This window comes from Colobus angolensis, unplaced genomic scaffold (assembly GCF_000951035.1).
Source record: "Colobus angolensis palliatus isolate OR3802 unplaced genomic scaffold, Cang.pa_1.0 Scaffold189, whole genome shotgun sequence".
In the NCBI taxonomy this organism is placed as follows: domain Eukaryota; kingdom Metazoa; phylum Chordata; class Mammalia; order Primates; family Cercopithecidae; genus Colobus; species Colobus angolensis.
In genome coordinates, this window is record NW_012115032.1 from 531,023 (window position 1) to 556,854 (window position 25,832).

The window sequence follows — 25,832 nt, forward strand, 5'->3', positions numbered from 1 at the left end:
CAGATCTCAGCTCACTGCAAGCTCCGCCTCCCGGGTTCATGCCATTCTCCTGCCTCAGCCTCCCGAGTAGCTGGGACTACAGGCGCCCACCACCTTGACCGGCTAGTTTTTTGTATTTTTTAGTAGAAACAGGGTTTCACCGTGTTAGCCAGGATGGTCTTGATCTCCTGACCTCGTGATCCGCCCGTCTCGGCCTCCCAAAGTGCTGGGATTACAGGCTTGGGCCACCGCGCCGAAACCCAATTATCTAAAGCTGTTTTTTAAGTTTGGTTTCTTGAAAACCTAAAGAGTAAAATTTGCATTGAGATAGCATCACTTGTCTTCCTGTTCTGTAGAACTGGATCCACTTCCAGGAATGTAGGGATTTTGTTTTCCCATAAAATGTTATTCTCCCATGAAATCCCAAGAGCCAAGCACACCTTGGTTTTAATATCAGGTTCACCATAAATTAGTTAGGTGATCTTTAGCAAACTTGTTTTCTACTTCACTAAGCTTAAGTACTCTTATGTAAAGCGGTTTACTATTATTTTTAATTCAGAAAATTGTGATGATTAAACTAGATTTGTGTTGTCACACAGTGCATGGTATATAGTAATTTCTTACAAATATTTGCCATTATTAAATTGGATTTCTACAGTGGCTTCCTAATTGATCTTTTATAAAAACTTACTTGATGTTGAATTTCTTCACTGGTGAAATGAGCTAAGCATATAATATTCAATAAATGCCAAATATCATGTTCTCTGCATGTAATGACAATTCAGTAAAGGAAAGGTATTATTATTTATTGATACAAAAGTTCAACATTAACATAAAAGCTATAGTATAGTGACTAATATAGTTATGCTTCACATATAACATATTTTTAGCACTTTTAAAAGCACTTAAAGTATATATTAAAATCACTTTTACTTCTACGTGATTCCAGAATATGCTTTTGCCTAACAGGGAAATTCTTAAAGACAATATAGGGATATGTGTATGATAATGAGTAAAATAGCTCTGTCACTCTGAGATCAATCTTCATTTTAATCTTTTTTTTTGTAATAAAACTTTAATTGTGAAATCTTTTCAAGAAGTGCCTTGAGAGGTAGCTTGAATTCATTAAATTTAATAAGATAATATATGTGAGAGCTGATTAGACAGAGTTTAGTGTATGTTAGGAACTTGGTAAATATTGATTAATTCATCCACTCATCCATCAGTAAAAATAAAGAAGTAAAAATTGTCAGCAAAATAGATTGTAAACTGTTGTGGTAAAATGTCACCCTCATTCATATTTCTTGACATCTCATTTTGAATGAATAAAATGTACTTTTTTAAAGAAGATAATGCTTAGAATAAATTTTGTAAGTGGAACGAAAAAGATACAAAATTGTGGTGATAAGCTATCTCAGTCAAGTAAAACAATTATTTTAACAGAATAAATAAAAGCCAAAATTATAACATCAATTACTTCTAGATATTACAGTTACAGATTTTTATTCTCTTGTATATAATTTTCTGGTCATTCTAGATTTTCTGATATAGCGTTTATGATCTAAAAAATGTTTTTAAATGAATGTTTGTTTTTGACATTTAAAAAACTTTAAATGAATATTTAAATGTTTTAAACATTTAAAAAATGTTTTAAAATGAACGTTTAAAATGCAGTAAGAAATTGGAGATTTGGCCGGGTGTGGTGGCTCACACCTGTATTCCCAGCACTTTGGAAGGCTGAGGCTGGTGGATCACTTGAGGTCAGGAGTTTGAGACCAGCCTGGCCAACATGGTGAAATCGTTCTCTACTAAAAATACAAAAATTAGCTGGGCGTGGTGGCATGCCCCTGTAATCCCAGCTACTCAGGAAGCTGAGGCAAGAGAATCACTTGAACCTAGGAGGTGGAGGTTGCAGTGAGCTGGAATTGTGCCACTGCACTCCAGCCTGGGCAACAGAGTGAGACACCATCTCCAAAAAGAAAAAAGAGAGAGAGAGAGAGAGAGAGAGAGAGAGAGAGAGATTAGAGATTAAATGGGTTATAGCTACAGGATTTAAAGACTGAAAAATTAATTGGATATTGGAAACCAGGATGAACCCAAGCCTTGGGTAACCATATGGATGTTAGAGCTGTTCACAAAGATATAAAATACAGGAAGTAGAGGAGGTTTAAGTAAATAAGGAAGTAAATGATTATTTCACTTTGGAAATATATTAGAAGTGCCTATTTAATGTGCAGTAAACAGTCTCCTAAAGTCAGTTGATAGCGAATTGAAACTCATGACAAAGATTTGGTCTGAAGATAAAGAATTTGAGTCATCAATAATTAGTTAGTGGGTAAGGCCATCCCAGTTAAGATTACCAAAAAGTACTTAATATGACCAGGTCAAAGATAGAATCTTTGAATGCCAACGAGAAGGGTGGAAATAAAGAGCTCACCAAGATAACTGAGATGTGTGGCCAGGGAGGAAGGAAGAAAACTAGAAGATGGCTTCATAAAACCAAAGATAGGTTTTCAGGGAACATGATGAAGGCTACAAGGAAATGAAGGAGTAAAACAAACAAACAAAACCATGAAAGACATTACAACGGTTGTCCTTGACAAAGACAGCTTTAGTGATGTGGTAGGAACAGATTGCAGAGAATTAGGGAGTGAATGGGAAAAAAAGAAGGTGAAAACAATAAATATGGACTTCTACTTAAGTAAGCTTAGCAACAGCATAAAAAATGTTGACAGCTTGTTCAGTGTATCTTCATAATACAGCTTATGTCTGATATACCTGTTAGCAATTCCTTGAGGGAACTGATGACATTTACATGACTTTCAGCAATTGCTTTCGCTATTATCTTTCCACTGTATGTTGCATGTCCAATTTTATGAATATTTTGATATGCATAAATATCTATAAATGGAGTGTTCTGTATGAGTACTTTGGGATCAGAATTTTTCATTTTAACCAGCGGCAGTTGTGAAATTACAAAATATTTGAGAAGTGTCTGCAAGAATTTTTGCACTAAGTAGAAATAATATGCATTATAGTAGCCTATGTATCAGATGTGGGCAAGCCACAGGGGACAAAACAACTTACTGCCTTTAACCATGAGACTTTTGCTTGTTTTACCTTTTAGATGATAAGTCTTTCTATTACCTTGCCTCTTTTAAAGTCACAAATATCAGATACAAAGAAAATTATGGCGTGAGATCTTCAAGAGAGTTTATAGAAAGGAGTCATCAGATTGAAAGGATGGTAAGCTCAATAGAAATTTTAAATGTTTATTAATGTGTCTTTTCATCACTTTGAATGTGGGTGTTATATAGGAACTTAATCCCAATTTCTTCTTTTGTAAAATGGAGATAATATAGTATGTAAGTCACGTAGTTGTAAAGATTAAATTACTTAATATGTGTAAAATATTCAGTATACTGTGTGCACCATCAAATGTATATAGTAGATGAGAGTAGGCAACTAATTAACTCCTGAGAAATTGTTGGTTGAAACAAATATTTCCCTGTTTTTGACTCTTGATTTTATATTTTTTGATTCGTTTTCTTTATTCTTTTTTAACATAAGAATATAGAGTTGCCACAATCAGCTTACCAATTTGTTTATTTTGAAAGCACTTAAAAAATTACATAAAAGGACTTGGTATGTCTATAATTTTTGATATTAATCTTAAATCTGGTTATGACTCATATATTTTGTTTTATTATAGCTTATGTATTTATCAAGTTATTTCTAATTTTTTAAGTATATTGGGTGAGCCATCTCCTTAACTGTCATAGCAGAAAGTCAAAGAGAATAGTCTTCCATTTTTTGTCCCATGGAAAGCATAGTTATGGAGATCATAGATTTGTTTAGCAAAATTCAGTATATTAGCTTGGATTGTAGTCTTTTAAACTTATAAGAGTTATTCTAGAACCAAGAATTAATGGCCAAATAGGAAGAGCACTATGTTAATATGATTCTTTATGATTAGCTTTAGTCACTAATCTCCTTTAATAAAAGATGAGAATTTTGGCATTCCCATTCTTCCCTCACTATACTATCCTCTCTCTGTATTATTCACAATGTGAGAAAATATTTACAATTTATCCTGTTATTTACATAAGTTGATTCTAAATGTTGAAAAGCAGTAAGAGCATTTCACTTTCCATAGCTTTTTAAATAGCACTTTTGTTTTTTATAATTATTACCACAATTCTTATGGCAATCAAATAATGTTCCCAGAATTAAGTATGAATATATTTTCTCTCTCTTGTGTGTGTGTGTGTAACCCCTCTACCATTTTACTGTATTATCAGACATTTCCAAGGTCTTGGTATTTCTTTAAATCTTCTTTTTTAAAACCTTATGTTTCCTCCTCAATTTCAACTAGTTGTGCTGTAGGTCCACTTTACAAAAGTAAACCTATCCAGGACAAGACTGCACCCTTTTGTGAGATCCGTTGCTTCTTGCATCCCATGTTTTCATTGATATAGTAAGATATGTCCTCAAGTACCTTTTCTAAGAAAAAGTTCATGGGATGTAAAATTTATGAATTATTTTATGCTGAAAAAAATCCTGTATTCTATATTTCACTCAGTTGAAAGTTTGGATGCACAACTTTAAATTGAAAATCATTTCCCTAAAAGTGCATTCGATGTGATGCCTCTGCCTTTTTTCTTTTTGCTTATGGTGACTTTGGTGATTTGGGCCCTTTTTGATTCTCTATAAGTTTCAGAATCTTTTTTTTCTAATTCTGTAAAAAGTGATCTTGGTACTTTGATAGAAATAGTGTTAAAGCTCTAAATTGCTTTTGGCAGTATGGTCATTTTAATGGGACTGATTCTTCCAATCTATGATCATGTCTATGAGACATATGTTTTGTCTCTGATTTCTTTCAGCAGTGTTTTGTATTTCTCCTTGTCGAGATCATTTACCTCTTCAATTAGACGTATTCTGAGGTATTTTATTCTTTTTGTGGCTATTGTAGATGGGATTGCATCTTGATTTTGCTGTCAGCTTGAACATTATTGGTGTTTTCCAATGCTAGTAATTGTTTTATGTTGATTTTTTGTATCCTGAAACTTTAATGAAGTTTATCAATTCTGGGAGCTTTATTTGTGAAGTTTTTGTTTTCTATACATAGAATCATATCATTTGTGAAGAGAGATTGTTTAACTACTTCTTTTTCTATTTGGATGCCTTTTACTTTTTTCTCTTGCCTCATTACTCTGCATAGGACTTCTAGTACTATGTTGAATAGAAGTGGAGAGAGTGGGCATCCTTGCTGTGTTCCAGTTCTCAAGGGGAATGGTTCCAGCTTTTGCCCATTCAGTGTGATGTTGGCTGTGGGTTTGTCATAGATGGATCTTATTATTTTGACATATGTTCCTTCAATGCCTAGTTTGTTGAGGGTTTTTATCATGAAAGGATGTTGGATTTTATCAAAAGCTTTTTCTGCATCTATTGGGATGATCATTCTGTTTTTAATTCTGTTCATATGGCGAATCACATTGTTGATTTGAGTATGTTGAGCCACTTGCATCCCAGGAATAAAGGCTACTTGATTGTGACAAATTAACTTTTTGTGTAGTTAGATTTGGTTTGCTGGTATTTGGTTGAGGATTTTTGCATCTATGATTATAAGGAGTATTGACCTGATATTTTCTTTTTTTAATGTGTCTTGGCAAATTTTGGTATCAGGATGATGCTAGCTTTGTAGAATGAGTTAAGGAGGACTCCTTTCTTCCTGATTTTTTGGGAATAGTTTTAGTAGGGCTGGTACCCATTATTCTGTGTATGTCTGGTAGAATTTGGCTGTGAATTCATCTGGTCCAGGGATTTTGTTGGTTTGTAGGTTTTTTATTACTGATTTAGTTTTAGAACTCATTGTTGGTCTGTTCAGGTTTTCGATTTCTACTTGGTTCAGTCAGGGAGGTTATATGTTACCAATAATTTATCTATTTCCTCTAGATTTTCTAATTTACATGGATAAGTGTTCATAATAGACTATCTTTTGTATTTCTGTGGGTTTGGTTGTAATGTCAACTTTGTCATTTATGATTGTACTTATATGGATTGTCTCTCTTTTTTTTCTAATTTAGATAGCTATCAGTCTTGTTTGTTCTTTCAATAAACCAAAAATTTGGTGTTGTTGATTTTTTTTTGACTTTTTTTTTTTAACAGACTTTTGTGTCTCAATTTAGTTTCATTCTGCTCTGATTTTAATTGTCTTTTATTTTGCTAGCTTCAGTGTTGGTTTGTTGTTGTTTTTCTAGTTTCTCTATGTGCATTGTTAGATTGCTAATTTAGATCTTTCTAACTTATTGATGTAGGTTTTTAGTGCTATAGACATTCCTCTTAACACTGCTTTAGCTGCATCCTAAAGATGTTGATGTCTTGTGCCTTTACTGTCCCTAATTTCAAAGAAATGTTTGATTTTTGCCTTAAATTTGTTGTTTACCCAAAGGTAATTCAGGAGCAAATTGTTTAATTTCCATGTAGTTGTGTGGTTTTGAGATACCTTCTTGGTAATGATTTCTATTCTTATTGCACTGTGGTGTGAGAGTGTGCTTGTTGTGATTTTTTTTAATTTATTGAGGCTTGCTTTATGGGCAAATATTTGATTTATCTTGTAGTATATTCCACATGCAGATAAGATGAGTATGTATTCTGTGGTTGTTAGGTGTATTATTCTGTAGATGTTTGTTAGGTCAAGTTGGTCAAGTGTCAAGTTTATGTCCACAATTTCTTTGTTAGTGTTCTGCCTCAATGATCTGTGTAATGCTATCAGTGGGACTGTTGATGTTTCCCACCCTAATTGTGTAGCCGTCCAAGTCTTCGTAGGTCTAGAAGAACTTGTTTTATGAATCCGAGTGCTCCAATGTTGGGTGCATATATATTTTGGATGGCTGAGTCTTCTTGTTGAATTGATCCTTTTATCATTATGTAATGGCCTTCTTTTTCCTTCTTTACTGTTCTTGCTCCTTTTTGTTTTCTGTTTGCATGACAGATCTTTCTCCATCCCTTTACTTTGAGCCTATGGGTGTCACTACATGTGAGATGATTCTTTTGAAGGCAACAGATTGTAGAATCTTGTATTTTTATCCACCTTGCCACTCTATGCCTTTTAAGTGGGACATTTAGACCACTGACATTTAAGTTACTATTGTTATGTGATATTTTGTTCCTGTCATGTTGTTAGCTGATTGTTTTGTAGATGATTGTATAGTGGCTTTGTGGTGTCTGTGGGCTATGTACTTAAATGTGTTTCTGTGGTAGCTGGTATTGTTCCTTCATTTTGACATTTAACATACTCTTAAGGACCTCTTGTAAGACTAGTAGTGGCAATGAAATCCCTTAGCTTTTGTTTATCTGAAAATGATTTTATTTCTCCTTTACTTATGAAGCTTAGTTTGGTGGGGAATGAAGTTCTTGGTTAGAATTTCTTTTCTTTAAGCATGCTGAAAATAGGTCCCCAGTCTCTTCTGGCTTATAAAGTTTCTGCTGAGATGGCCTGATGAGGTTCCATTTGTAAGTGACCTGACCTGTGTCTGTAGCTACCTTTACATTTTTTTTTCTTTTGCAGTGACCTTGGTGAATCTGATGACTGTATGCCTTGAGGATAGTTGTCTTATATTGCCTCTTGTAGGGGTTCTTTGAATTTCTTGAATTTGCATGTCAACTTCTCTAGTGAGATTGGGGAAGTTTTTGTGGATCCTATGCTTAAATATGTTTTCTAAGTTGTTCTTCTCTCTTCTTGTCTATCTAGAATGACAGTGGGTCATAGCTTTAGTCTCTTTACATAATCTCATATTTCTTAGAGGTTTTGTTCTTTTTTAAAAATTCTTTTTTCTTTACTTTTGCCTAAGTTGAGTTAAAGAACTGGTCTTCGAGCTCTGAGAGTCTTTCCTTAGCTTGATCTATTCTGTTGTTAATGCTTCCAACTGTATTATAAAATTCCTGTAGTACATTTTTCAATTCTAGGAATTTAGTTTGGTCCTTTCTTGGCAAGTGGCTATGTCATCTTTCACCTCTTGGGTCATATTACTGGGCTTGTGGGATTGGATTTCAACTTTCTCCTGAATCTCAATGAGTATCCTTGCTATCCAGGTTCTAAATTCTATATCTGTAGTTTTAGTCATTTCAATCTGGTTCAGAAACATTGTAGGGGAGGTAAAGTGATTGTTTGCAGGCAAGGAGACAGTCTGACTTTTTGAATTGCCAGAGTTCTTGCACCTATTCTTTTTCATATGAGAGGTCTCATGTTCCTTTATCTTTTTTGAATTTGCTGTCATTTGAATAGGGCTTTTTTTTTTTTTCATTCTTTATTTCCCTTGAGATTTTGGCTGTTGTATAAATTGAATATAGTCTGTCATCTTCATTTCTTCATGCTTTCAGAGGGTCAGAGTTCTGTACTGGGTCTTTATTTGTGGCTAGATTCTTGCATGGGTTTCATAGGCATGTGTTCTGGGAGAATTTTGTTGGTGTTATAATTCAGACTGTGATCCAGTAGATGGTGCTTAAGAGTAATGGCTGGCAGATAGGCTCTTAGCTGCCCTGCTCTTGTGTATTTCAGCGTGTTTGCAACAGTGCTCTGTGGTTGTGGGATTGAAGAGAGATGATGCTCTTACCAGGTCCATCCCTGTGCCCTAGGGGGCTCCCTTTAGTCACTGGCACCATGCCCACATTTCCTTAGCCTCAAGAGGTGCCCTGGCAGGCTGTGTTTCTGCCTGCAGTAGTGACAGTCCAAGCCAAAGATTAGGTTGCCAAGAGACCTGCAATGTTGTGGAAGCTCACTAGTCCTCTCTGCTTGGTGGAGTCAAAGCAGGTTGTGCGGTATATCTGAAGGTGGTCTGTTGATGCTTTGGCCTACTGGTCAAGGGTGAGGGATCTCTGGGCAGGGTGGTGTTGTCATGGGTATGCAGCTTATGTAGTGCTTGTGGCTCACAGTTTTTTTGCCCAGCAGACAGCTGTGGGGCCTGCCCAGCTTGTTGTCCCTCAACCAAGTCACCTTCTCTTTATTGCCTGAGTATTTGGTCCAACCAGCTGGTTTTGTCCCAAGCCTTCTGTATCCAGATCACTGAGCTGTTAGGTGTCCGGGGCTATGATGCTTCTTTGGTCAGAGACAGTGACTGTCAGACAGGGCACACTCTTTCTGGATTATACCTGTAGAGGGAGGCACACCAGCTTCTGCACCAGCCCATGAATCCATGTCTCAGTCTTCTCAGTGTTCTGAGAGTGGGGGCTCTTCCCCTGCTCAAGCACCAGCCACAGATCTTAGCTTGGCACTCCTGAACTATGTGCTCTAACCCAACGGGGTTGAGATTGAGCCTGCAGCTTTGTCTTCTGGCCTCTTGGGGTTGGAGACTGTCTCTGCTGGGGGAGCGGATATGTTCACAAACCAGTAAAGCACTTGTACTGGGCAGTGGAGGCTCTGCTGTGTGCGTGTTCTTGTGGGAGCAGCCAGGTAGCATCCTTGGGAGGGGCCGGTGGACAGCAGTCTGTGCAGAAGAGACATACCCTAGTCTCATGAGAAAGGCAGCCCTGCTCTCTCCTGGCCCTGCAGTCAGCAGACGTCAGAGCTATTTGGAGGAAGGGAGAGAGCCTTGGAGGATGGGTTCCTATGGCTGTGTTTTGCTGCAGCTTCCCCACGCGCAAAACCTTCTGGACTCCATGCAGACAGGAGCTCTCTGCCTACTCTCAAGGCACATCCTCCTGCCAATTCAAGTATCTATGGAGGTCGTGGGATCTCTTGTAGGTATGATCCTAGAGATCCCCAGCAAGAGTGAATTGCCCCGCAGTCACTTCATTCACCCCTTCTCTAGGAGCTATTCAGGGCCAGGAGCTAGTCCTAACATCCAGCAAGACCACGTAGAGTTGCCAGCTTCCTCCTCTTCAGCCTCTGTGTCTGCATTGCCTCTCTATCAACTCTGAGTGTTTTCTCTCCCAGAAATCTGTTTGATATATGTTGGTTTACTCAATATTTTGGTCTCCCTCAGTGGGAAGGTTCCTTTCTGGCTGTATCTGGACAGCCATCTTGCCACTCCCCCAACAAGTTCTCAGTTATTTTTCACTGGTAGCAAAGAGAGGAAGTGAGTGAAACATATCCACTTTAATGATAAATTTATACTTTAAATCATAGTTCTTCAGCAAAAATGTTGAAGATTGTCTCTATCATCTTTCTATGCCCAAAAGCCATATGAAAGCCATGCATATGTAGAGTTTGCATAGAACTGTTTTGTTTAAAAACTGAATTTATATTTTGACAGTACTCCATTGTTTTTTGCCAAAGTTTAAAAAAATGACTAGTCTGGTAATTTAAACAAGATACTAATTGTTTACACACTGAGAATTGCTAGTGTGATTAAATTAATATTGATTACTTAAAATTAACATGTGAAGTATCACTACTTAACTAAATGGCATGCAGGAATGATTTATCAAGTACGTATCCTAGGACAAGGAATAATTCTAACAGACTGGTTTCCATTTTCCCCTTGGGAGCATCCAGTAATTATTGTACTTATGCTAGGATTCCACACCTCAAAGCCAATGCTGTAAAAAACTGTTTGTGTAGATAAAAATAAAGATAAACATGAGTTCTGGAATTTTTCCATATGCTCTATGATACATTGACTTCACTTTGGAACTGAATGTTCAGGACAATCCAAAAAGATAATACTATAAATAAAATTATAGTATTATAATTATAGTATATTATAGTTGGATAGGTAAATGATTTCCAAAATAGAGACTGGAAAATTCCCATGACTCCCATCCACTATGCAGAATTTTCAGTATCAAAAGGCTACAGATGTTGACTCCATCACTTTCTAATTTCATTTCTTAATAATAGCTTCTCACTGAAACCATCTTTATTGGGCTCCTTATATTCTAAAACTACAACAACTAGCTTGAGGATCTCTTAAAAGGACATCTTAAAGAGATTTCTTTTTTCATTCTTCGTTCCTTCTATTTTAAGAGATTAACATTTGCAATACAAAAACTTCTTTAGAGACAAAAAATATTACCTTTAAAAACACTTTTTCATTTAAGTTTATTGAATCTTTTCCTGGCTGTAAGCTAAAATCCTTATCTAAAAATTGGGGATGTGTGATGACAGAACTTCCAAAGAATAGAGACACTGAAATAGATGCATAGCAGAGCATTATCTAGTACCGATTAATTTATTTTTGCATAGGTTATATTCCAAAACACAGAACTTATGACTGGTGATCTTGATTAATTTATTAATCCATTAATTTATTATTAATAAAATATTTATTAATTTATTAATAAATCAGTAATAATTTATTTTATAACTAATTTATTTTGATTTTATTTAAATAATAAAATTTATTAAAATTTTAATTAAATAACTTATTAATCAAATCTTTCAGAAAAAATTCATAAGGAAGTGAGCACAGCAGGAAAGGGCAAAGGTAGAAGCTAGATAAAGATGTAGTTTCAAAAATGTAGCCTCAGCATGATTTCTCTGGGAAATCTGGAGCCTAGATTAATCACGGAGGTGATTCTTCCCAGAAATTAGAGGGTTGGGTTGTTTGTCTTACACCAGTAGAGCTGCCCAGGGAAGGTGGAGCATAGCCTACCAGACATTACTAAACAAGGTGCTCAGGTCAGACAAGGACAATCCTCTGCAGAAGTGCAGGTGTGAACTGTTATCAGTCAATTCTCGAAGCTGTGGTATGGGTATACCTCCCCACTCAGTGCAATTTGAATAAAGAACAAATATCTGCTACAATTCTTTTCTCACAACTCATTATCATTTAAGTAATTTCAGCTTCTTAAATAAATTTCATAAGAAAGAAGAAAAAGTTTATTTGCTTGATAAGTGACTGCAAGCAATAACTCCCCATTGACCTAGGCCTCCAGGTAATCCAACTCATGATCCTGGCTTTGCTTCGTTTCCTTCTGTGGCTCTGTAAGTGATTTCATCCATTCCCATAATAGGAGTTCAGAAGAAGAAAAATCCCTTTGAGTCAGCAGGAAGCTTTCCTGGAGAGGAAAGAGGAAAAGAATCAGTTTTGTTGGTGTTTTTGCGCTCTGCTGGCACATATTCCCTTGACAGTAGCAGGAAATTTGCATAAACTGCCTGAGTATTTTCATGGGTGGACCTCAAAAGGGATTCCCTACCTGGCATGCAGTAACTGCTGATCTTCCTTGAGGACTTAATCTGCATTTAGTTCACAACCAAAGGAAAGATGCAAGCTCAAACTTGTCAAAAACAGTACCTGGATGGATATGAAGCTAATTAGTCAGAGCCATACGTATCATTTCAAATATGTTATTTTGTTTTTGAATACTGGAGTTCAAACCAAAGACTACAATTGGTATCTGATTTTAAGGTGAAGTTTTTTTCCCCCATTTTACCACAAGCACACTATCTTGTTTCAAACAGAATCATCTCTAGTAAAATGATCTATTCTTAGGTTTGAACTATAAAAAGGGACAGGATACAATTAGTTTTTGTAGTTTGGATCATATTACAAGCATCACAGTACTGAGTTCCCAACAGAAAAATGTAAATATGAGTTAAACTTTCCAGAAACTAGTTATAACAATGATTAGGTATCTGAGGAGGAATAGTTCCCCTACCCCTGTTAAACTTAGAAGCAGGAGGCGGGGCGCGGTGGCTCAAGCCTGTAATCCCAGCACTTTGGGAGGCCGAGACGGGCGGACCAACGAGGTCAGGAGATCGAGACCATACTGGCTAATATGGTGAAACCCCGTCTCTACCAAAAAATACAAAAAACTAGCCGGGCGCGGTGGCGGGCGCCTGTGGTCCCAGCTACTCGGGAGGCTGAGGCAGGAGAATGGCGTAAACCTGGGAGGCGGACCTTGCAGTGAGCTGGGATCGCGCCACTGCACTCCAGCCTGGGCGACAGAGTGAGACTCCGTCTCAAAAAAAATAAAAATAATAAATAAATAAATAAAAAATAAAAAAATAAACTTAGAAGCAGGAAACAACCTCTGAAGAGATTATCTCTTAAGAGATTTATATTCAGGGAATAAAAGATGACTTTGAGGTCTTCTTTAAGGGTTTCTTTCACCATGACCTTTCTACCTGCCTGTCTCCCACCAACTTTAACATCTGTCTTCAAATATGTAATTAATTCAAGGTTGTCAAAGTCACTTAATGCGCTTAACACAAGATCTAAAGATGGCTTCCCTGGGTTCATGTTACAGAGCCACCATTTCCTCTGTCACCTCAGACAAGATTATATATCCTGAGTCTCAGTTTCTTCATCTATCAAATGGAGCTGTTGAGAATGATACTTTTCCTCCTAAGATGGTTTGAATTTTAAACAAAAGAATCACTCCAATGCCTGCCATGTAGTATGGAACTAATACTTGTAAGCTTTTAGTAAAGCTCACCCCAGTATTGTACTATACCAGCATACGCCATTTTTAAAATAGAGGTTGACGTGTTGGGGGACCATGGTTTGTTAATATCACATTTTAGTTTGAATTGAATCTTGATATTTTCTTATACTCTAATATAATAAGACTCCTAATCCTTCCCCAAAGTGTCATAGGTACAAAGTTCAGAATTTCAGAGGACGTTTATCAGAAGTGCTAGAGACATAAAAGTCATCTTTTCTCCCTGTTTCCTGAATGATGAAAACAAAATGAACTCAGAGAAACTTAGTGAAATCGCAAGTGACATGACTCAGAACTGATCCAAACCTGAGGAATGACCCAAACATGTGAGGTCACCACTGGGGTCTCCTGGGTCCCACCTTTCTGCAGATGACCACAGATTTCTACTTTCACTTGGCAACACGATTTGCAGATAAAACAATGTGTTACCATCTTCTTCCCTTTACCATCTTGTTGATTCTTAATTCATTAATTCATTTATTCATGCACTCATTTATTTATCAAACATGGCTTGTGTGTTCACCATGGGCCAGACAATGTGTGGAGCATTGTATATATGAACATAAATCACACTCCCTGCCTTACACAGTTCACAGTCTAGAGTGAGAGAGACACTACTGCAAACCAGTGTGATAATTGTTCTTAATATAATAAAATCATATTCAAGGTGACAAGGTGGCCCAAATAAAGGAGTGTTCAACTTTGAGGAGGGCTTCTTAGAGCTAACTTAATTGTCATTGGAGTTTCTCAAGTAAGGTAAAGTTGTAATTGAAGAAATTTGCCAGGGGAAAAAAAAAAACGTTGTAGGAAGAGGAAAATGAATGTGCACAGTCACAGAGGTGTGAACCAGCCTACTGTGATTAGGAAAGAGAAATTAAATCAGTAGATAAGAGGTTTTGGCCCCTCTCCAGCTGGACTAGGCTCAGGGGAGGGGAGGGGAGTACAAAAGAGGTAAGCGAGTAGGAGTAAGGGTGGGATGGGGGCGGCCAGAGGCCAGGGGGCCATCCACCGTTTCCCGGGAGGGCTGTGCCTCCGTTGGGTTTGTTAGTGGCCAGGACAGGGCAGGGCAGCCCAGCCTCCTGTCTCTGCTTCCATCTTCTCTTTCCCAATGCGCTCATCCTGGCTGCCACAGAACCCTCTCCCCTCAATGACATTGAGCCCTGGCTAACATCTAGGATGGTGTGGAGCCTGCTGGCAAACCGCCCACTACCTAAGGTGCTAGGCTGCAGGAGCTGGCAGTGCTTGCTCAAAGCCTGGTGTTCCTTGCACAGTTGATGGTCTTTCTTATTTGCATCATCTGTCTCATATTCTGTGGACATCTGGGCAGTCAAGCTGGGTAGTGTTACACTTGTGAATGATACTGGGATTTCAGTTAAAACTGGACTAGACTCCCCTTATGACAAGCTAATGTCTCAATCCTTTGTAGGCAAGAACCTGAAATGTGTGGGGAGCATACTTCAAAGAGGAATCCTTATCTTGATGCTGTGCTGTTTTCCTTGCTGGGCCATCTTTCTCAATACTGACAGCATCTTCCTGCTCTTAAGGGGATCCTGACGTCACCAGGATGGCCCAAATTTATGTGATGATTTTCATTCTTGCTCTTCTAGCAGCATTTCTGTTCTGGCTGCAGAGGAGATATTTACAAAAGTCGGGGCATGATCTTGCCTTAAGTTATCACTGGAATCACAGGGAATGCAGTCTGTGTGGGCCTTAATGTACTCTTGCTTGTAGACTGTGGACATTAGAGGGTTAGAATCTCCCTGGGCCAACACCACTTCCTGGTTCTTCCTGTCTGCACTTATTTTCCTCTACACGCGGAAAAAAAAAAAAATTATCAATACTTGGGGAGGTTCGACTAGGGACTTTTCCCAGGAGTGGGGCTCCTACATCCAGCCGGCTATCCAATTATGCTCATGGTGTAGACTGAGTGACAAGCTTGAGATTGGAACGCTTCTTGCAGGACTGATTAATGTGACAGAGTTGGAAGCTCAGGGCATCATCTGTGAACTGGCCTTTGTAGTCAAGATGGTTGCCCTCTGGTTTTGGCATGGCAGCCAGTGTACAAGTGGGCAATGCTGTGGCAACAGGAATCATGAGCAGGCTTGGTGCTCCCACTTTACTGTTCTTCTGTGTGCCAGTGTGTGTACATTTGCAGCAAGTGTTTTTACTTGTAGTTTTGAAGAGTGCAGTTGCCTATGTATTTACCATTGACAAAGATGTTATTTCCCTTTATGATCCAAATGATGCCTGTTTTTGCTCCTCTTCATCTACTTGATGCACTTGCAGGTACCTTTGGTAGAGTCGTGAGAGGCACAGGAAAATGGAAGATTGGTGCTATCTTGACTGCCATTGGTTATGGGAGAACCTTTTTTGTTTTCCCATGGGAGTATCTCTGATGTTTGCTGCTAAACGGGATAATAGGACTCTGGTCTGGATTGAGCATGTCTTTCAAAACCTCTTCTATTTAGCGTACATTTTGAGAATAAACTAGAATACAGTTGCAGAGCAGGCACAAGTTTGAGCAAGTTTAAAAGGGTGCAGAGAGACCATAGCTACCCCAACAGAGCTACCTATCCCAGAAAGAGAAGTAACCGATGGAACGATTTTGCCTGATATCATCAGACTAGAGCACCAGACCATATGACTGATGGAAGAAAACTCCTCATATACAGTGCCCTCTGTTGGGGATGTTTTGACCAGACAGTTGATTTTTATTGTGGAATGACTTTAGCTGTTGCTATTGCTATCCTTTCAGCAGGAATTTTAATAACAGTTTTCAATGACTATAGTTAAAGTAGAAAAATTATCACCAGTCTTCAGCTAGAAATGATAATTATATGCCTTATATTAAGCATGGAAGGCGACCTTGTTATTTGGACAGTGGTTTTACTCTCGACTCTGGGTGGAAAGGTGATGTCTCCATGGTTATTCTGAGAAACTGTGTTACCCTAATGGAAATCAAGAAAGAAGGTATAACTTTAAGCAAAATTTTCTCTGTTAACTGTATCATGATTTTTAAGTATGTAAATTTGGTTTTTCCTTCTGTAAGTGTTCCTTGTTCTTTCTTTTTTCTTTTCTTTACTTTTCTTTTTTTTTTTCCTGAGATGGAGTCTCACTCTGTTGCCCGCACTGGAGTGCAGTGGCGCAAGCTCGGCTCACTGCAAGCTCCACCTCCCAGGTTCATGCCATTCTCCTGCCTCAGCCTCCCAAGTAGCTGGGACTACAGGTGCCCGCCACCATGCCTGGCTAATTTTTGTATTTTTAGTACAGACCTAGTTTCACCTTGTTAGCCAGGATGATCTCGACCTCCTGACCTCGTGATCCACCCACCTCGGCCTCCCAAAGTGCTGGGGTTACAGGGGTGAGCCACCACGCCCAGCCTATTCTTTCTCATGTTGAATATTTTTCTTCTTCCAGGAAAGTGGTTCATTGTCCTATAAACTGTTATTAGTGACCTAGTTTTCTTTTATTTCTCTTAATGTGCTTAGTCTTGCCACTGAATATATATTAAGTACCTGTTCAAGTCCTGTCTAGGACATTGCCATATAAGCTTTTACAAAATAAACACCTTAAAATGAGAGAGAGAGAGAGAGAGAGAAGAGAGAGAGAAGACTTGGAAGGCAGGGATGGGGCAAAGTAGGGGCCAATGAAGGGGTAAGATTGTGTTGAGGGAAATATTGAGCTTGAGGCAGGGGTCTAATATACTCAGGTTTGCATTTTAAAGATATCATCCTGGTTGCAGCATTCGGAGGGAACAACTGAGGGGACAGAAGATAGGGTAGAACCACATCAACATGCCATGAGGAGGCTGCTGCAAAGGCCCAGATACAAGTTTCTAAGGAGCTGATTTGAGACCATAGCAATGGGATTGAATCAAGGGAAGTGGATTTAACATTTAGGAGGTAAAGTCTACTGGGCATTATTACCACATTAGAAGAGTCAGGGAGAGGAAGGAATCTTGTGGGGAGGGAGACTTTCCTTCTCCTGACAGGATGTAGAAATTGGGAGCAAAATTTACCATGGAAATGAATCTTATGTAAACTTACATCGACCTGTTATTCTGACTTATAAATCTCAGCCCAGTGGTTTTCAAATTTTTTTTTATCTATTTATTATTTATTTTGAGAACAGATTATGACTCTGGCTAATTTTTGTATTTTTAGTAGAGGCGGAGTTTTGCCATGTTGCCCAGGCTCATCTGGAACTCCTGGATTAAAGCAATCTCTCCACCTTGGCCTTCCAAAGTGCTTGGATTACAGGCGTGAGCCACCACAATCAACTAGCCCAGTGCTTTTTTGACAAAAAGGCAGTATCTCAATAGCCAGCTGGAATCAGAACCCTTTAGGAAATCAGTTTCCTGAATATTGAAAAATTTCCAATGGCTTAGACTGGAAAAGCTAAGTAATGAAATGCTGATGATGTAAGAGTGTGGTGAAATTTACTCCCAAGCATAGTACCAGTTTTGAAATCCTGTCTCTCCTAGAGATGACTAACAAGTGAGGGTGTCAGAGTCACATGGCAGAAGTCATTTCAAGTCATGTCAAATGGTCTAGTGATGACATAATCATTTAAGAAATCAACAAATTCTATCAATACTAATGAGATACTATATTTGGGATGAGTGCAGCAAACAAGGTAGGCTTTCTTAGAAATGAGGATGCTGTCTTAAAAAATAGCATGTATTTTTAATTTACTTGATAGTATTTAAAACTATCATCAATAGCTTAATAGATACCAGACAAGGTGTAAAATGTGTGATGTAATTTCACTTAATTCTCAAATCAACTGTATAAGGCAGATATTGTTGTTATCCCATTTTACAGAGACTTAGCAAAGTTGAACAATTTCGTTGTGGTTATTTGGTTCCACAAAGATTAGGCCCCAGGTTTAGTCTTACAACTGTCAGTATACCCATTAACATGACCGGGAATAAGCTGAAAACCTTTTTTTTTTTTTTTTTTTTTTGCCTAAGTCTCTACCTAAGACAAGGAATAACACTTTTCTTAAGACTAATACTTCTTTTTTAAAATTATTATTATTTTTAATTTTACTTTTAAGTTCTGAAGACTAATACTTATTTTTTAAAAATCAGATGTCTAGGATATTTCGACATTCTTCTGTAGACGGTCGATTTATCAAATCTCATGTTATCAAATTAAGGTATGTAAACTTGGTTTGTAATTTCAAGTTAATACTGTTAAGATGAGGTATTTGATGAACCTAATTGCTTAGCTGCCCTGAGCAAGTCTTTACAGCAACACACAGATTTCATAAATCCTGAGCAGCCCAAGGTTTCCTACCTATTCCTCAATCACAATAGAAAGTCGTAAGGTGCTTTGTGACAAGAAAATCTCAGCTATTGGATAGAAAAAGAGGAAACAAATAAAAGAAACAGGGGAATGACACAGCTGACATTCCCTCTTCCCCCGGCCTCTTAAGTTAGGGGCTAAGTAGAATTTAACGTCTTTTTGATTTTCCTCATTTTAAGTCTACCCCACCATCAGACAATGACTTTCTCCTCAGTAAAGTTTTTCTTTCATGACAGTGCATGTTTATTGTTAAAGTGGCTTTTCATTTTGATGCTTTGGTGAAAACTAATATACAAAAATGAATCATAAAGTTATCAAAAGACTAAAATTACAGAATCCATCCTGAATGTTTTTACATGTTGTCTAAAAAGCTTAGATTCCCTAGTGATATATGTCTTCATATATATGTGCATATGTATATATACATTTGTATATATGTGTATATATTTGTAACATGTATTATATATTTATATATGTGTATATATTTATAACATGTGTATATATATATTTGTAATATTTGTTTGCTTCACTTCTTGGTGATTAAATATAAATATGGTTAAATGATTAAGGAACCCGTGTCTTTCCTTTTCTCTTGCACTTCTATCTTTCATACCTTCTTACCTTTTTTCCTTTCTCCTTTCCACTTTTCTCTCCTTCTTTCCCCTTCTCCTCTTCTTCCTTTCTTCTTTTCTTTTATCTCTCAAATTAAATTCATTCTCAAAAGATTTCTTGAGGATTTCTAACCCCGCACATCACAATGTAAATTTATACGTTTGAACTGTTTATCAAATGATTCTCTATTATAACTGCTCTCTTTAATCATTTATCTATTAACAGACCACCAGACCCCAATAGGTCAGTGCTTTAATATAGTGAAGGTTTATTTCATTTTTATGGTACAGTCCAAAGAATCAGAAGTTGGGGCAAGGGTGTGGGTGCCAATTAAGATTATGAAATGAAACTGCCCACTGGATCTTCTGCATCTCGTGGCAGACAAGGGAAGAGTGAGAGCAGGAAAATGCTATGAGAGGTTTTATTAGAAGCCAGACCTGGAAGTGGGGGACATTATTTTTTCCATATCTCATTGACCAGATTCATTAGAAAGTTTCAATAAACCTCAGGAATGTCCAGGAAATGGAATCTACCTCTGTGCTCAGGAGACAAAGGAAACTGGGTTTGGTAAACAAAAGAATCCTCCTTGCCACACCATTTCTAAAGAATAATGACATTAGTTACAGCTTTTGCTAAAATTGCCTTAAAAAGCAAGCCATTTAAGTATGTATAAAGCATGATTTCACAAACATCTCCTCCCACAAGCCCCTCTAAACTATGAGCTAAGTAAAGACAGTGAACAACTGTTTTCAGGTATGTATTTTATCCAATATTTCTAGCATGTTGTCTTTAGTTCTTCTACAGTGCTTCCAACACTTCCTGGTTATTACACACTCATTTTTAATCTCTGTATCTAGAGATAATTTAAAAATCTGGTATGCACATATATCATGCATTATGTTTTTAAAGTTTAATGTGAGTCCTAATAGGTTAAAGTCATTAATGATTAGATAAATGGCATTTTTTATCTGCTTTTTTGTTCTTCAGTCCAGATGAACAAGGTGTGGACATTCTTACAGTGCTCATGTTTCGATACCCATCTACTGATAGTGTTGAACAAATCAAGAAAAAAATTGAAAAGGCTTTATATCAAAGTTTGAAGACCAAACAGTTGTCTTTGACCATAAACAAATCATCATTTAGACTCACACGTAAGTCTTTTACTTTTATTTGCCACTTTTGCGATTCCCTCCTCTTATGATCCTCTTTAATTTTTATAAGCAACATATATATATAGTAAGATATATATATATAAAATATCAGCACAGAATAAAACTAAAATAAATTTCCACTATGAGGCAAAATGTAGTATTAAAACATGTTTTATTTCATATTTTACTAGGGCTTTTTATAAGGTTTCTAAACTTTTTTCCATATCATATATTATTGGGTCCTTACAAAAGTTCCAAAGGGTAAGTATTACTTTCACCATTTACAGGTAAAGAAACTGAGACTCAAGGAAGATGTGAGACATGGGATTAGCAAACCTTGGGGCTATAATTAGACACAGGTATTGTGACTCACAGAGGTCTTTACAGATCAGTTCTGGGGCTTATTTTTTATAGTATCAAAGAAAGACACACTTATGAAGGTTTACCCCTGTAGGAAGAGCCAGTGACATGAACTGTAAAGAGGTTCTCTAGCTTGTTTCCAACTTAAAACTATTTTTCATCCGTTCCTTATTTATTCCTCATGAAACGAAATAGGAAAGTTCTTGTTTTGTTTTCCTCCCAAAGTGGAAGAAAAGGAAGTTCAAATTAGGAAACTGAAATTCAAACTACCTTACAGCTAGTTGGAATCTAAGCTCATTTCTATGCCAATATGTAATTGAAGGTAGTAAAATAACGTGTTTTAAATAAAATTTTAAATGTCAAGGGCAGGAACTGTGTCTTTTTATTTTCTTACCCCTCCCTCAAACACTAGCATACATCTCACATGTGATAGGTGTTCCAGCTCTATTCATTGCTTCTTGTTATGTATTTCCAAGTTTAGTTACTTCTAATTTAATACAAAAAAGATGGGAGAGAGTCTTGTGTTTTGGACCCAAAAGACTTCTCCCTTCCCAATAGCCATATATTTATTTAGGAAACAAGTTATCTAAAGTTAATTCTTTTGTTGTTAGAAATCAGGAAAGTTCTTTAAATATATTTTGAGATAGAATCCCCACAAATATTGTTATGTTCTCATAAAGTAATTAGAAATAATGGAGAATATAGTATCCACCTTGATTGTTAATCAATTATATTCCAAAGTATAAGTATTTTCCAGCATTCTATACATGGAAATCTCAATTCCTGATGATATAAATGTCCCTAAGCCACAATCATATATCCTAAAGTAAAATATCCATTATAAAAGTGACATTATGCTATGTTTACTGAGATGTTACTGTTGTAGACTTTCTTATTTGTACAATTTATTAAAAGATTTTGTCATTGTTGGTGACATACAATGATTTTTTATGATACAAGTTGTTTTAATACCAAAATAATTAAATTCTCTGACCATGTTCAATAGTGAATATTTAACTGTATATGTTTTCTTCTGCCACATACATGTATTCTGTTAAATAAAGAGACATATCCATGAAACCTCTAGTAGGAATTGGGGCTTGCATCCCTTTCTGGGGAGAAGTCAATGTTCCTGATAAAATTACTGTAATTCTCATTTTCTCACTGACAAACAGAAAACCAATCACCCAACAAACATCTAATGTAGCTGAGTTATAATGAACCTGAATGAATAAATTTGAAGAGATAAAAGATGTCACGGAAGGGAAACATAAAATGAAGTGAAAGTTTGTGTGTGACTGGGGACTCTGGACTGGTTGTATGTGAAAGAACTTCATGCTTCTAGTGCCTGCTACCTGAGCCACAACCATCCAAGCCATTCACAAGAGAGAATCCTCAGGGAGACAGGGTTATCAACCTGCACTGACTAAATTCCTACTCTGTTAGATCAGGGCCTTGAAATTGGGCCCTCGGGGATCTGTGATGCATTTAGCTCCATAGAGCTACCATTTCAGACTGGCCATTAGTAATATGCCTAAACCACATAGGTTGGTAAACACCAATTGTGATAGGAATTGGAGGTTGCTCCCTCAGATTATACTGAAGCTCCCAAAGAAAGCAGTCAGAGACATTTATCCTTATTTATTATTTCCTAATTTCCTAATTTCTATTTCTTTTTCCTGAGCAAAATCAGGAAATAAAATGCTCTCTGATTTAATTTTAAAGCAAATTATACAATTTGGACCAAAAATAAAATCAGAGTAAAGAGTTATTTATGTATTACTTGATCATGAAAAATCTCATGCTCTCTTGAAATATGTATGCTTTGGATAATTCACATTTCTATTAATGACCAATTGAATAAGGTAACATGAAAACGGGAATATATTATTCTGCCAGCTAATTCATATTTTGCTTATTCCAGCGATTGACAGCAGAAAGATGAGGAATCTTCTCAACAGTCGTAAGTTCCAAAACTCACAATTAACTGTTTATTTCACAGTGAAAGATCATGAAAAAAAGTTATAGAAAAGTTAGCGGTAAGGTTTTCCAAGCTTTTTAAGACTCATTTTATATTTTTGTAAGTCTTTTTATTATTTTTAGTATTTAAATTTATAAATTTATACCAAATACAATTTTAAGTTTATATGACCTATGAGATGTGGTTAAAAACACCTTACATAATATTCTAGATATTATATTAATATTCATTATAAATAGCTCTTTTAATATTATCTGACAATTCAAGAGAGTGTTTTAAACTGGTAACATTTAGGCTTTATTTATTTTTTTTAATTTGCTTGCATTTTTATTGAAATATCTGTTATGTAAATTCTCTTCCTCTTCCTGCCCTGCACCCCACATTCCAGCATTGGTACACAATTAAGGTCTATTGTGCACAAACATGCCCATTAAAAATGTTGTAACACTTTAAGGTCTCTTTTAAGATTGACTTGAAATCTAGTCAATTGAAGGTTTGATATCAGGGAAGAAGAATTTTTTTTTTAAACTAGTCTTTCAAGTTTTAAAAGACCAAAAATGTCAATATTGTTTGAATCTGTTAAAATACAGGGATTTGCAAACACAATAAATTGATTCTCCTTAGTCATTAGTTAAGGGAAAATCATGACCCACATTTAGTATTGGGCTGTCTCTCAGTAATAAGGATACTGCTACTAGTTTTGGTGTGGGTCCTCCTAATTTTGTATCCCACTCTGTCACTTACCAGCTGGGTGACCGCCAGCAGTGTTCCCTCTTCAAGGCTTAACTTTCTCATCTGAAAGGTATGTTGCTATAAACACATCTAAAACACATAGCAGAGGATCTATACATTTTTGGTGCTAGATGAATTATCTATATATGCTTTATAAGGAGAGACAGAAGTTAATTCCTGGTCTGAATGCCTTGAAATGTTAGTGAACATTTCTTCTGAATCTCAATAGGATCAGCAAGACCTGTATCAAATAAGCCCAAAGGCTGAGTGCTATGAATGGTTCACAAGGTAACAGGGACAAAGGATTGTCTATAACCAAAGCAAATCAGAATATACTTTTTTCTTCCTTTTTATGAATACGAACGATCATGTATTTCTGTGGCAGGCTGTGGAATAAGGATGACATCTTCAAACATGCCATTACCAGCATCCTCTTCTACTCAAAGAATTGTCCAGGGAAGGGAAACAGCTATGGAAGGGGAATGGCCGTGGCAAGCCAGCCTCCAGCTCATAGGGTCAGGCCATCAGTGTGGAGCCAGCCTCATCAGTAACACATGGCTGCTCACAGCTGCTCACTGCTTTCGGAGGTAGGTTAACCAAGGCTGCTGTGAACCTTCTTTTCACAGTCCTCATCTGCCATTGATTTAGTGCATCAGAAGAGTCCAGTCTTGCCAGTTTATCCTTTGCTCCATTCAGCGTAGACCCTGCTGTCCCCTAAATGGATTATGCTTCCCCTATGCCCTATGTATGATGCTTGGGTTTTGTCATTTATAGTTCTCATATATTTTCCTCTCTCCTGACCCTAGTGCTGTCTTTCCTACCATGTATTATATAAAATAATAAGTAGATTATTGTAGTGTAAAGACTATTACACATGTAACAAGTTTAATGTCTTACATACCCAAGAAGAAAGTCAGCTACTTTTGTTTTGTTTTTTTTTTCTAATTAATCCCTCTAACTTCCCACTGTCAGCATTGCCATCACTTTACAAATAAGAAAAGAATCATAGGTATCCCTCTTGGAAGTTCTCTCTTCTCATTGCATTCTCTAGGAACCCTGCAGGCCTGTATGGTCCAGAAAGGTGTGTGGAAGGTGGGAGACACCTGCTACCTCGTCTTACTCCCCTCACAGTATTCAAGACTGGTTAAGTCAGCCCAGCAAAATCTCTCTGGGCTGTCATGGTTGTACCCCTTAAAACTCAGCTGTGTCATTTCATGTATACAGACATACACAGCACCCTAGTGCCCAAGGAGGTCAGGAACACACCGCTTTTCTTCCCTGAGGTTTTACCATCATGGTACAGAAAGTTTTTCCTTTTAAACTCTCAAAGACAAAACTCTAAATAGAGACCCTTTGCCTGGCCAGTGGCACTACTTTTCACTCTACACCTTATTAAAGGAGCCTATCCTTGGTGATTCTGGGAGGATTCTTTATCATCCTTCTAAGGGTAACATCCCAGATGGTTCCAAGATACTAAGTTGATTATCTGTTGCTTCCTCACAGAAGAGAAGAGAAAAGGGACTCACTTCTACATGTGTGTTTACAGCTCCTGAAATAACTGGCATTATGACTTATGGGTAAATTTGAGTCCCACTCACTTGTGAAGATTTTCTATTTTTTTCATATTCACACAGTCCTCCAATCTTTGCACTTCTGTTTTTGTAAGAGTGTCTTCCATTTTAGTTTATAATTGATCTCTCTTTATGTAAATTAAAAATAAACAAATCCAGAATTCCAACTTAATATTTAGTGAAGAATATAAGCTGTGGCAATTGAAATACTTGTTTCAGTAGGTCCAGTGCAGGCTCTGGGTACTCACAGACCTACATGGGAATTGGCCATTGAGCTTGATGAAGTAGAGATTACTGGTGACCTTGATAAAAGAAGTTTTTCTAGTGTGATAAGGATGGGAATGGATTCAATAGGGAACGGAAGGAGGATTAGATGCAGTAAGTTTTAAAACCACTTTTAAGAAGTTTTTAAATGAAAGGGATCAGACCAAACTTGACAGTTGATGGCAGTTGTGAAGTTAAAGGAAAGATTTTTAAAAATGTGGGAGACACACAATAGCATATTTTATGCTGATAATAATAATCCAAAAGAGTTGGGTAAAATGATGATCCTAGAGAAAAAAGAGTGCAATCTCGAAGTGATATATTAATAATTTCATGTAACCACACAATGTGGTATACTGTTGTGAAGGAAAACTACGTGGTACTTTGAAGACGATATTGCATTATTCACATCTTTAAATTTTTATAAATTTATTTTTTCTACAGAAATAACATATTTTCAAAATCATATTTAAGACAAATCTTAGCA

General features: G+C 36.9%; 1 protein-coding gene across 1 annotated transcript in view; it reads left to right on the top strand.

Annotated features, from left to right (window-relative positions):
* The window catches only part of TMPRSS11F (transmembrane protease, serine 11F), an 86,101-nt gene that overhangs the window by 46,251 nt on the left and 14,018 nt on the right, over positions 1–25,832 (top strand). The window contains exons 3-7 of the mRNA XM_011940280.1: positions 3,107–3,225; positions 18,458–18,525; positions 20,274–20,437; positions 22,722–22,760; positions 23,896–24,097. Coding sequence (XP_011795670.1) covers positions 3,107–3,225; positions 18,458–18,525; positions 20,274–20,437; positions 22,722–22,760; positions 23,896–24,097 — 592 coding nt within the window. The remainder of the gene's footprint in view (positions 1–3,106; positions 3,226–18,457; positions 18,526–20,273; positions 20,438–22,721; positions 22,761–23,895; positions 24,098–25,832) is intronic.